The following is a 14,390-nucleotide window of genomic DNA, read 5'->3' as shown; positions in this document are numbered from 1 at the left end:
TTTTTTTTTTTTTTTTTTGTAAATATACTTTTCTTTCTACTCCACACTTTGAAAATTCTTTCAATAATCTTTTGTCTTTTACCTGGATTACAGTCATGCAAGGGCACAGCCTTGAAGGGTTTAGTTGAACAAACTGGTTCCAGTAGTTATTCTATCAGTCTATTTTGCTGTCCTGTAAAGCTATATGGACATAAACAAACCGAAACCGGTTGTCAAGCAGTAGAGAACACTAACACAAAGACACACATGCATTTTCCCTCCATAACCTGAAAATCTGTCTGGTCATGGGGAAATATTACCTTACATAGGCGCAGGAGTGGCTGTGTGGTAAGTAGCTTGCTTACCAACCACATGGTTCCGGGTTCAGTCCCACTGCGTGGCACCTTGGGCAAGTGTCTTCTACTATAGCCTTGGGCCGACCAAAGCCTTGTGAGTGGATTTGGTAGACGGAAACTGAAAGAAGCCTGTTGTATATATGTATATATATATATATGTATGTGTGTATATGTTGTGTATCTGTGTTTGTCCCCCCAACATCGCTTGACAACCGATGCTGGTGTGTTTAGGTCCCCGTAACTTAGCGTTTCGGCAAAAAGAGACCGATAGAACAAGTACTAGGCTTACAAAGAATAAGTCCTGGGGTCGATTTGATTTGACTGAAGGTGGTGCTCCTGCATGGCCGCAGTCAAATGACTGAAACAAGTAAAAGAATAAAAGAATAAAGAATTACTCAGAAACAGGTGAAGTTTCTGACAGGTACCTGGTGTAGAAAATCTGCCTCAACAAATTCCATCCATGCACGAAAAAGTAGACATGAAAATGATGATAATGATGATTACACACACACACGACAGTTTTCCACTGTTTCCATCAGCGGAATTCACTCACAAAGCATTGGTCAAGTGCTATAAAAGATGACACTTGCCACACGTTGGGGTTGGACCTAAAACCATGTAATTGCAAAGCAAATTTCTTAACTACACAGCAATGACCATTAAAGAAAAAAAACAAATTTGCAAAATATATGATTCGACAAGATAATCAATATGGAAATTCCAGCTTGGAGTGGTGGGGTTTGTTATCTTCTTTGGGTTTGCTGGTTAAGAGCCCTTGATACTGCTGATTATCATAATCGCCACCACCCTCCTCCTCCTCCATCATCATCACTACCACCATTATCATCATCATCAGTCATACTTTCACTGCCAATGTCAGTTTTATATCAAACTAAGTTAGTACAAGAGTACTTAAAAATTGTTGGGTGTCAGAAATAAATCTTAAGCTTTTTTTTCTCTTTCAGAAAGCAATAAAACTAATGGTAAATTAGTTGAAAGGAAGGAGAAGCGCAGCCACTTTCTTTGGTTCAATTATTTTCAACATTTCTTATAAACTATAAACTAAATAACAAGAGATCTTGTACTGTTCCTAAACATTGTATACAATAAGCCTTTTATTACTATAATTATTATTATTATTATCATTATTCAAATTTCACTGAGGTTCACATTGCTTTTCATCCTTTCAGTAGGGGTTGATAAAAGTATCAGTGAATTACTCCTCCCACCAAGATTTCAGGTCTTGTGCCCATAGCAGAAAGGAATATTATAATTAGACTAAGCCTACACTTCTAAAATTTCCACATCTTTTGCATTTAGTTACTCATATTTAATTACCTTATAGCAATATTTCTCAAAGTAGGGTTTGAGAAACTGCAGGGTCCTATAAAAGAAAATTATGGAATTCAATGAGATAAGGTGGTTTTCCAATAAATAATGTTTTAATGAAGAATAATTTTTATGAAGAAAAGAGAAATATATATAAATCAGGCTGATGAGGAATAGACAAATGGTAAGAATTTGTTAAATCCGAAACCTGGTTCCTGTTTAATAATGATTTTTTTAGGTGATTTTAAATGTCTTGCCCGCTCACGTTTTTGGTATGCTGCTATATTTCATGTTGAGAACTTTTTAGGTCTTAATAGACACAAAATGTGATCTATTTCTAGCGCATTAATTGTCCACGTTAGTGGTCGACGTTGTTTTTAAAATGTACCTTAATCCCCTGAGATTGCAGATAATATTTCTGAATCTCTTTGATTCTTTAAATGTGCTGGCCCCCTGATAATTAACCGATATTAATTAATATATTAATATATGACTAATTACCAGATCTTATAATAATTATATATATATATATTGGTCGCATTACTTAAATAAATGGAGTAGCACGAAACGTGCGTACTGCAATAACCTTTAAAATCCGTGTTGCTTTTTGATTTCTGATCACCTTGTTTTTGGAATTGTTTGGATAATACCATACTATATTCTGGTGCCTATACTCGAGTGCCACATTCAATTTTGAATCTAATTTTTTTACTGAACTCACCTATTATAAATATATATATATATATATATATATATATATACACACACAGAGTAATACCTCAATTTACAAGACCCTGGGGTTTATGAGTTTTTATGAGATTTATTTTCCGTTTATGAGTTCTTGCTTTATGAGTGGTCTCTGGGAACAAATTAACTCATACATTGAGGCATTACTGTATTCACCATTTTCTAATAATTTACACCAGTTTCTAAATGAGTTACATATTTTTCTGTTGTTTCTTTTTTCACTTAAACTCTCTCTCTCTAAAACGATTTTTATTAAAGGTTTTATTAAAGGAGTTGGAAGTGGAGCCAGAAATTAAAGGTAAGGGGTTAGTGATTTTTATAAAATCACGTATATATATATATATGTGCCACCCCACCCCGTCCTGACATCACAGGATAGTTGTAAGCATGCATCACTGTTACACAAGCTGTGTCCATTTTCAACCTTGAAAACATGTCCAGCCACAGAAAAATGTTACCTTGCTTGAAACAGAAGGTTGCCTACAAAAAGGGCATCTGATCACAGAAAATCTGCTTCAAAGAATTCCCTCTGACATATGCAAGTATGATGAGAGTCATATATATCTTTTTAACTTGTTTCAGTCATTGGACCGCAGCAATGCTGGGGGTTTGGTCGAAAGAAAATCGACCCCAGCACATTTTTCTGAAGTCTGGTACTTATATTAGTCTCTTTTGTTGAACCACTAAACAAACTGTTGTAGCACTGTGGTGAGGGACAAACACAAAAACACATACACAGCTATATTCATACACACTCACATGTAAATACATATTCATACAAACACACACACACACGCATGCACACGTGCGCACACACATGCACACGTGCGCACACACACACATAATGGGCTTCGTTCAGTTTCCTTTTACCAATTCCACTCACAAGGCTTAATTTGGTTGGCTTGAGGCTATAGTAGAAGACACTTGACCAAAGTGCCATGCAGTGGGATTGAACCATGTAGTTGGGAAGCAAACTTGGTACTACACAGCCGTGCTTGCACCTATATAAAGTAAATATGCCAGTACTTGGCATGGAAGAGAGAGGCAGATATTAATATCACAACAGCTGGGCATAAACAACCACAATGTTTATAGGTGAGTGCTGGTGTATCATTGATTTCAACAATCTTCAGCTCTTATCAGTATGGAAAACTTATTGAAGTGGTGGGGAAAGGCATTTTTAGATTAGATATAAGCTGAAATATTTCCAGAGAGACAAAGAGAGTGGAATGAGGGAATAGCAGGTGGAAGAGGGAGGACAGGGCAACAACGGGGAATAGCGAGAGAAAGAGAGACTGAATGTGTGTGTGTGCGTGTGTCTAAGACAATATTAATTTGCTATTGGCAAATAATTTTAAAACAAAATGATACAAAAGAAATAATTAAAGAAAATTGTAACTGGAAATCAAAATAAAGTGATACTATCTAACAAGCATTTTTTTTTCCCCCAGTTATAATCTAAAATGTTTTTAGAACATTAGGGCGAATACACAACACTACAAATATAAATATGTGTGTATATAGAATAATAAAAAAAAAGGTGGGGAGGGGGAAAGGCAAACAAGGGCAGAAGTAAAAACAAAACAAAAAAAGCAATGTTGTTAATACAACTAATACCACCACCATTGCTACCACTAAACTAACACATCCTAATTGCGCCATCTAGGCATTTAAAAACAACTGGAACATCAAGGAATGCAGAGTACCACAGTGTGTGAGTATGTGTGAGTGCATGCCTGCCTGCCTGCATGTGTGTGTGTGTGTGTGTGCGCATGCGTGTAAAGAATGATAATTAAGCAAAATGATAGAGATGACAAATTATGAGAGATGGGGTGGAAGGCCCCTCCCTGCCACCATTTTTTTGGAGATATTATGACAAAAGAGAAATATTATAAAATAATAGAACTGATGTCAATATAGGTCATTTTCCTTATTTTTATTTTCATTCCTCTTCTTTGTAACAAGGGCATATATTTACTGCAGGCATGTTCAGCAATGTGCTGACAGTGATATCATTACTTGATGGAGGGTGGTCAATTTTGCTTTTTCTCCTGGGTGGGTGGGGGGAGGGGTGTCATGTCAGTGAAATTGACCACCAATTGAGCATTGGGGGAGTCGATATAATGGACGACTCCTTTCCCCACATAATTTCAGGTTTGTACTTCTAGTAGACAATATTATTATTATTATTAAGGCAGTGAGCTGGCAGACTCGTTAGCATACCAGGTGAAATGCTTAGCAGTATTTTGTCTGCCACTACGTTCTGAGTTCAAATTCTGCGGAGGTTGAGACTTTGCCTTTCATCCTTTCGGGGTTGATAAATTAAGTACCAGTGAAGCATTAGGGTCAATATGATCAACCTATCCCCTCCCCCAAATTTCAGGCCTTGTACCTATAGTAGAAAGGATTATTATTATTATTATTATTGTGGTAAGCTAGGAAGAATTGTTAAAGTGTTGGGTAAAAAATGCTTAGTGGAATTTCATCTGTCTTTACATTCTGAATTCAAATTCTGCCAAGGCTGACTTTGCCTTTCATCCTTTTAGGGTCAATGAATTAAGTATTAGTAAAAGACGGGGGAGTGGGGTGATGTAATCAACTAGCCCCAGCTCCTCCCTCCAATTTCAAGCCTTGTGCCTATAGCCTATAGTTTATTATTATCATTATCAGTAACACCTGCTATTGCATGTAGAACAAATCTGGTTATTGGCTGAGTCCATTGTGAGGATAATCCCACTGCCTTCCTATGGCCAGGAAGAGCAGGCTGTTTTCCTTTGCCTGGTGGCCTTAGTGAAAGAGGTTGTGTGGTTGACAAAGTTGAAAGGGCTGAAGACAGATACTTTCCTCTTTGACCAAGCCCGCATCCACTTTTTCAAATTTCACTTGAAAAAGAAATTGAGGGTAACAAGGGAAGTTCTTCACCCCCTTCCCCCAGCAATTTTGTAAAAAGGTGGGTGAATATTGCAAGAATGGCCCGAGTGAATTGGCCTACTCTAAGCATGCACCTGTGGACAAAGCGGAGAGGGCACTTACCCTAGTGGCCAGGACTGTTGTTGACTTGTGGGGTTTTCACAAGCAGTTCTAGGTCTCCCTCTTTTGGGGAATCTTGTTGTTATATTTGATTAATATTACTGTTTTTCATTGTTTACGTGACTTTCATGTAACTCCACATTATTTTTGCCCTGTTTTGTCTATAATGTTTTTTAAGTAAACCCTTCGTGGTGAATAAAGAAATCATTATTATTATTATTATTATAAGTTGCTATCTTTTAGTTTGTTAACTTGTATTTTAAAAATGCTAATTGATTTTTTTTCTTTCTTTAATGAATAGTTTATTAAAGAATGTTAAATAAATATTAATCCTCTTGCAACACTTGGGTCAACTGGCCAGCCCAAGCGATACAAACTGAAAGGACTTTGAGGCTAATCCATCAGCCCGATGAAACAAACGTCTTTTGTCTTTCAGCAGATATAATATAAAACTATGTAATAAATATAGTTTTATATACTTAGAAAGTAGCTTTAGGCACTTTGTCCTTTGTTTTCTACATGCACTCATCAGTTTCAATCTCAACAGGGAAAAAAAAACTTTGGTCTTTTTGGCTACACATACCAAAACACTGTGTGTCCCAAAAGGATTAACAACCAGCTACTTTATAGAATATGTACTAAGTGTATTTTGTCATAGTACTAGTACTTGCCATATATGTGTGTGTGAGATCATACCTTGTCTTATACACACATTATATATACATACATATATACATACATATATATATATATATATATATATATATATATATATATATATATATATATATACATACATATATATATATACATACATATATATATATACATACATATATATACATACATATATATACATACATATATATATATAACAGGCTTGCTCAGTTTCTATCTCCAAAATCAACTTACAAAAGTTTGGTTGGCTCTTGGCTACAGCAGAAGACACTTGCCTAAGGTGCCAAGCAGTGGCATTAAATAAAGTCTTAACCATTCAGCTATGATTGTGCCTCTATCTGTCTATTTAGACACTCACAGACAGACAGATATAAAGATAAATTTGAGCAACTTTTTAAGTATATAGTTCTGGAGCCTTTCAAAAGAAAGCAAAGTTGGTGGGAGGGTAAGCAGTCACATCATGGTATTTCATATTACTGTAATCCTAATAAGTTAGCAGCAACAATAACAGCAACAACCAACCATCAAGCAGTGACAATCAATCATCTCTATAGTCAAACATATCTATACTCTATATCAAAGTCTAGACAGTTCCACTCAATAATGTAAAGGTTAAAATATGATGATCAAATACAACTGCGTCAACTGAAGGCATTGCAATTTTATATTTCTTTCTTTCATATTCTAGTACAGTAGAAACCAAAATGAAGGTAGCTGCCATTCTTAGCATCGACAAAATGAATATGATACAGGGATAGTTAACTCTTTTACTTCCTTCACTATTGTACAAGAACCACATGAGACTACATCATCATCATCATCATTTAACGTCTGCTTTCCATGCTAGCATGGGTTGGACGATTTGACTGAGGACTGGTGAACCAGACGGCTACACCAGGCTCCAATCTGATTTGGCAGAGTTTCTACAGCTGGATGCCCTTCCTAACGTCAACCACTCTGAGAGTGTAGTGGGTGCTTTTACATGCCACCGGCACGAAGGCCAGTCAGGCGGTACTGGCAATGGCCACGCTCAAAATGGTGTATTTTACGTGCCACCTGCACAGGAGCCAGTCCAGCGGCATTGGCAACGATCTCGCTCGAATGACTTTTCACATGCCACCGGTACAAGCGCCAAATGTATCAGGCCATGGGGAAATATTACCTTGCTTAGAAACAAATGAGGGTTGGTAACAGGAAGAGTATCTGGCTGTAGAAAAATCTGCCTCAACGAATTCCATGCAAACATGGAAAAGTGGGTGTTAAAATGATTAACCCCCACCTCTATGAATCACTATTCAAAACTGTAAACAAAATGGCTTTGTGGGAAAATGCCTCAGGGGAGAATAAAATATATTCTGCATATTAAGTACAAATAGGATCTCACTGATATATGTAACATGGGGAGTTGAAAGATATTTTTGCAAGATGTCAAACATTTAATGATTATTTTTATATAGATTACAAGGTTACTATACAACTTAAATGGAAATAATGTTAAAAAATTTGATTTCCAAATTACCAGTTAAGTTAAACTGTATATGTTTTACACATTTATACAAACACATACATATATGCCAATATTTCTCAGTTTTGATGATTGTAGCACATTTTTGCAAATTATAAATCTGAGACCTTTTAAAAATATTTTGCAATGGGGAACACTTAAAATTTTATAATTTTCTTGGGAGAAATATTCTGCATTAAATGTGGCTCCTATGGCTTCCCTCAACTTTTCTTTTATATTTTATTAAATATTTTAAGTGCAAAAGATTCTTTTGCAATTATATTGCAACACAAAGAGCTGGGAAAAAAGGACACACATACACATACTATACACACACACACACATACATACTTGTTTGCATATACATACAGCCATATAAAATATATGTTTGTGAGTGTGTGGATGCAGAAGTAGGGGTACCCCCCACATATACATAGCTCAAAAATGAACAATTTCTTAGACTATTCTTTGTCAATGATAGGACAATACTTGTACTTGTTCTATAGTCCCTAGAGGAAAGAGATAAACAGTCAACTCTGGTGAGATTTTAATAACAACAAAATTAAGACTGCAATGATAATCATCCGCATTAAAAGGATTCTGGTTTTCATATTTTATATTTACATGGAAATTTTTTAAAATCTGTTCCTTAAGATATTAATTTCTCTTTTAGACAGACTGTTTTTTACTGTAGACGGAATGCGATGGTGTGACAATAGTCATCTCTTTATCAAGAAAGTTAGTGAAATAGAGTTGAAATTCGCTTCTTTCTTGATTCATGTTTATTGACACACAATTACTTATATTCTTTACAATATTTTGCAAATATGAACGGGAGAGTCTTTGACTATAAAATATTGTAGTTCTTTTTACAGTTCTTTCCTGCCCAAAAGTTTGGTAAAGTTACTTGCCAATCCGATACAGAATTTGACTGGAGAAAAAGGTGCAGGCATGAATGAGTGATTAAGAACTTTGTTTTTCAATCACATGGTTCTAAATTCAGTTCCACTGTGTGATACCTTGAATAAAGCCTTGTGAGTAGATTTGGTGAATAGAAACTGAAAGAAGCTTGTTGTATATGTATGGATATATGTGTCCTCCTCATCATTGTTTTACTGTCTATTTTCCGTGCTGATATGTATGTATATATTCTTTTATTCTTCTACTTGTTTCAGTTATTTGACTGCAACCAAGCTGGAACACCACTTAAGAGGGTTTTAGTCAAAGAAATCGACTCTGACATATTCTTTGTAAGCCTAGTACTTATTCTATCAGTCTCTTTTACTGAACTAAATTACGGGGGACATAAACACATCAGCATCAGCTGTTAAGTGATAGTGGGAGGGGGGCAAACACAGACACACATAAATATACATACATATATATATATGTGTGTATATGATGGACTCCTTCTAGTTTCCATCTACTAAATCCACTCACAAGGCTTTAGTCAGCCTGAGACTATAGTAGAAGTCATTCGCCTAAGGTGCCAAGCAGCACAACTGAACCCAGAACTATGGTTGGGAAGCAAGCTTCTTACCACACAACCATGCTGTATATTTATGTGTGTGTATGTGCTTCTGTTCTTTGGTCTTGACATCATAGTTGTAAACAAGCATCACCATCATACAGGTGGTGTGCATTTCCAATCTTCCATGGAAATATGTCTGAGTATGGGGAAATATTACTTTGCTTGGAAACAGGCGAGGGTTGGCGAAGACAAGCCATTGAAAATATGCCTCAATGAATTCTATACAAATGAGGAAAAGTGGAAATGATAACAAAAAAGAAATGAAACCAAACTAAATTTACTAAAAATTGAACTCAAATTGTAAGAGATATAGTCTGGTGCGTCGTCACTAAATCGTTGTATTGCCTTAGAAGCTAAACAAATTAATTATCTGGTGGGAGCAAATTTAAAAGGTTAGTCTTATAGTATGAGTGTACAATTCCTTCCCCAAACACCCAATAATTAATTGTTAATCCTATAATGCTTTTTGTTAATAATTATTGATGCTTCAAATACACTCTTATGGGAAAAAAATGACAAATTTGAAAGCTTGGATGAGTTTAGGATTTGAGCAACATTTATTGCATCTAAGCAATTACAATATCTGGCAATTGTTGCAGAATTATTGACATTTCAATAATACATACTTACAAACAAAACACATATAATTACAGTGTGATTAAGAAGTTTGCTTGTCAACCACACAGTTTCAGGTTCAGTCCCATAGCATGACACTTTATGCAAGTGTTTTCTACTATAGCTTCAGGCTAGCCCAAACTTTTTGAGTGGATTTGGTAAAGAGAAACTGGAAGAAGCCTATTGTGCATGCGTGTGCATGTGTATGATGGGCTTCAGTTTCTATCACTCACAAGGTTTACTTCAGCCCAAGGCTATATTAGAAGACACTTGCCCAAGGTGCTGTGTAATAGGACTGAACCCCAAACCAAATGGTTTTGAAATGAAATTCACACATACACAATCCCAATCAAACGTTAGACAAGTCTTGGTCCAATTGGAGATACTGCCTTTGCCAATATATTGAAGGACCATGTCTCCTTCATTTTTGGCTCCGTTTCTACAGGGTGTACACAGTGCATTTTATCATAGCACCAGAACTAGAGAGGCTATCTTGCATCTCAGAAAATGAAAGAGTCAGCAATGAACACACTGTGCTCATTGACGGCAATGTAACCAAGGTGAATAGAAGAGGGGGAGATGAAAGTGAGATATGTAAGGGGAAACAAAGTAAGAGCAGTGAAAGATACACACCTATGTATGTGTGTATATATATATATATATATATAAATGTTTATATAGATATAGTATATGCTTATATAGATAATAGCAGATATGTATATACTAAGTCTGATCAATAGGTATCTGGACTGTTGCTAAAGCATGCAGAGTGAAGCCGCTTGGCACAAATTGACCTTGAACTCTGTTGTGCATGTGCACCAAGTTTTAACATTCTAGCTCACTTCTGCTGTTTACAGCAGTGCTTGGAAGGAAGGTGTGTAACATGTAATTGTTGCAATGACCATGACAGAAAAGTTGAGCAAAGAATCTGCATCAAATTTTGCCAATGGCAACAGCCTGGATACTTACTGATCAGACAATGTACTTATCTATATGCATATAATTTTGATTCATGAAGTCAGTCATAGTTGTAGACAATGGACAAGATATGTGTGTGTGTGTGTGTGTGTGCGTGTGCGTGTGCGTGCGTGCGCATGCGTGTGTGTGTGTGTGTGTGTGTATATATATAGTAAGAAAACTTCATGTTTTACATCAAACATATTTCTTACTACTAAATAACCTGTAAAAGACCAATGCATTTGTTTTTCTTTGCATATAAATATTTTTGGCATTAAAGGCCATGGCTAAGGTAAACTATTCTAGAAGTGGGGCTGGGGGAATCAAACAAATGATTCTCAGGTAATAATTCTTTAGGCCCTTATACAAAGATGCAGTGAATTAAGTGCCAATGGTTACATAAACTACATGGCTATCACATGCCCTTCCTTACCTACAAGCAGTGTTAAACTTTCTATTATTTAGTGAGGGATATTCACATTTAAAACACAATCAGATTACATATGTTATGTTACAATAAGGCTTACATAAAAAGCCACTTCATGTTGAACAACTTTACACAACTTTGAAATACTTAATAGGTTGGTGCAAGTGAATGAAATAATTCAGAAATACACCTAAATGAATGCACAGATATAGAGAAGGTGGGGTTGGAGTTAGAAAATGAGGTCAAGCTTTATGGTATTCAGTGACATGAATGGGTTGGTCTTTTTGTTTGCTTCCAGACATAGGAAAATGTACCAAGATAATAACTTTCAAAGACTAATAAAATCAACAATGATGTTTTGTCTAATTTAATCTCAAATGTGTCTTTTCTTTAAGAAAACTACCAGCATGGCTGCAGTCACATGACTGAAACAATTAAAACAAAGAAATAAAACAAAAACAAAAAAAACTCCTAGGCATGGCTGTGTGGATAACTAAGAAGTTTACTTCCTGGCCAAATGGTTTCAGGATCAGTCCCCATACATGGCACCTTGGGCATTTTCAAAGATAGCCCAAAGCCGACTGAAGTCTTGTGAGTGGATTTGGCAGACCCATGTCAGGATGGAAAAGTGTATGTTAAAACAATATATATAATCCTCCACTTTACCCCTTGCTAAACTGATTACTACTAATGACCACTCCTCTTTGTTCACCATCCACTACATTTACCTCTATCCCATCGCTATCCAACTATCATTGTTCTTTCACATTCTCTCAGACTTATCAACCCATTCATCCTGTCCAATCCTCTTACATTCACTCTCCTCTAACTTAAGGGTACACTCTAATGCTTCATCACCACAACCAACTTTCTTTTTCCGGCTGGGGTAGCAATGTATTGCTACACCAGTTCCTCTCTCTATCATACTTCAATTGTTCATCGTCTAGCATTAGGCCACCTCTCTAAATACTGCTTGTCTTGTGAGTTACTTGATGGACTCACTAGTGCTGTTGCTGCAAAAAGAGCATCCAGTGAACTATGTAATGGTCATCCAGCCATAGAAAAATTCCAAAGCCGGCACTGAGCTTGCTGCAGTCCTTCTGTAGAACCATCCAGCCATGTCAGCATGGAAAATAGATGTTTGACAGTGACGATGATGAGGATGATAAATTTTTTTTCAACCATATTTCATTGAAAGTTATCATACACAGGAACGTTTTCTGACTTTTGTCAGCATCAAACAATCCAAGAGCTCATTGAAACTTAAAACTAATTATCTTGCAGAAGCTATTTCCGCAATTTATTTAATTAAATAACACTAGTGCTAATAGTAGAAAGGTCTGAAGAGAATGCTCACAAATATATTATACAAACCTCAAAAGTGACCTTAACATGATCTGAGTGCTCCCATTGTTGTATCTTAACAGACACACTTTGTGTTCTTTTAAACACCTCATATAATAGATGTAGTTACAACAATAATGAATACAGACAGCACACATTTGAGAGTTAAACTTATAACCAAAGTAATGAGGATGAGCCACTATACAACCAATATGGTTACAATTAAAGCATCATTGAAAAGTAGAAAGATCATACTGAGTAAAGATTATGACAGTTTCAATTCCTAGTAGGGCTATTTCACTTCATTTGCCTTTTACAATTTGTGTCTGCGAGTTTCACCACAGTCAATAGTCTAGACCAGGGTCAGCAACTTCTTAGCCTCCACAGGCTGGATCGAGTATTAATGACAGACAGAGGGCCGGATGAAGGCCATAAAAGAATAATTATGGAAAATTACACAAGCTAAAATTTAATTACGAGTGTTGACTATTACTTAAAAATAATTTGTATTAACTACAGATGAATATAGTAATGGAAAAACATCATTTATTCAATTTAAGACATCGTTAGAATCAGTTGTTTAAAAATCTTAAAAATACATAGCAGCCAAAAAATTAATGGGAAACGATGTTTTTTGTTCCTTGAAAGCTTCTCAATATTAGGCTTCAAACTTGTTGATGCCAACAGCAAGATATTATCAAGATGATTATCAGTTAATCTTGTTCTCAAATTGTTCTTAGTTTGCTTCAATTTGGAAAATAATCGCTCACACTGATAAGTGCTTCCAAACAAAGATGCCATCTTTTTTGCATGATTCACTAAGTTGGTATACTTCCCACCTGGAAAAATATATTTTCTATAGAAGTCAATTAATGAAACATTTTTAGAATGAAATTTAGATCTCAATAAGTCATCATACTACATATCAATCAATTCCATTTGAAGCAATTCTGATACTGTCTCCACCTCCACATCAAATGGTATAGCAAACAATTTAAACTAATTTGCATGCAGACGAAAGTCAGCAAAACATGATGCAAATTCATTTCTCACACCTGCTGTGTGACCGTCCTCGGAGACAGACTGATAGTTTCAAATAAAAACAGTTTTTCTGGACAAACAATATCCAACACTGCTAATAAGCAGTTTTTTAAAAAATCATCATCTGTAAAAGGTTTTATTTTTTCAGTGATGCATTTTGAGACTTCATAGCTGGCAATTGCATATGCCACATTTTCGCCTTTTCTAGACTTCAACCGCTCAACTTCATCTTTCCTTGCTTGTCCAGTAAATGTCCTAAAATCTTCACAATGGTACACCTCGTAATGTCGCTAACATTTGCTACCTTATTCACAGCAATGCTTTCTAGACATATGAGACAAATCGGGTTGCCACTGTGCCCAATGAAGAAGTAATCTAATGTCCAAGTTTCTTGGAAAATTCAGCATGTACCTTTCTTCATTTTGCATTCATGGATATTGAAATATTTTCCTACAGATAAAATTTTACATCTGAACAATTCTATTTTTTAATGGTAGACCTTTTATTGTATTTGAAGGCTTCATCTCTCATATTACAATCGTAATAATACCAGTTGGTTATGGCTAATAACTTGTATAATGTAGGAGATAATGATGACGATGATGATAAAGGTGGAAATAGGTAAGCGTATGGTGGCAAGGACAACAAGAAGAAACAAATGAGATTTTAAACGATGACAATAAGTGTATTATTTGAAATATATAACAATGAAATAAATCAGTAAAAGTCTCTTGCTGGAGAAGTGGAGATGTGTAATAATGTAACAGAGCCCAATGAAAAATTCAAGCACAAGAAAATGAGTGTTTGTAACATACTGACAGTGGGTGCCGGGGATAAACTGTTGTGGGGGGG

The 14,390-nt window shown here is 35.7% G+C and overlaps 1 protein-coding gene across 5 annotated transcripts in view; it reads right to left on the bottom strand.

The window, feature by feature from the left end:
• LOC106868043 (guanine nucleotide-binding protein subunit alpha-13) overlaps positions 1 to 14,390 on the bottom strand; it is a 114,215-nt gene that overhangs the window by 44,229 nt on the left and 55,596 nt on the right. Inside the window, exon 3 of one of the 5 annotated variants that reach the window (XM_052970738.1) lies at positions 13,110 to 13,336. The exons of the other annotated variants lie outside the window; for them this stretch is intronic. Within the exon in view, the coding sequence (XP_052826698.1) occupies positions 13,316 to 13,336 (21 nt within the window). The 3' untranslated portion in view covers positions 13,110 to 13,315. Of the gene's footprint in view, positions 1 to 13,109; positions 13,337 to 14,390 lie in introns of those variants that run through there. 5 annotated transcript variants of the gene reach the window in all.

Source organism: Octopus bimaculoides, chromosome 9, assembly GCF_001194135.2.
Source record: "Octopus bimaculoides isolate UCB-OBI-ISO-001 chromosome 9, ASM119413v2, whole genome shotgun sequence".
Lineage (NCBI taxonomy): Eukaryota > Metazoa > Mollusca > Cephalopoda > Octopoda > Octopodidae > Octopus > Octopus bimaculoides.
Note: the sequence above shows the minus strand (reverse complement) of the source record. Positions and strands in the feature narration are given on the sequence as shown.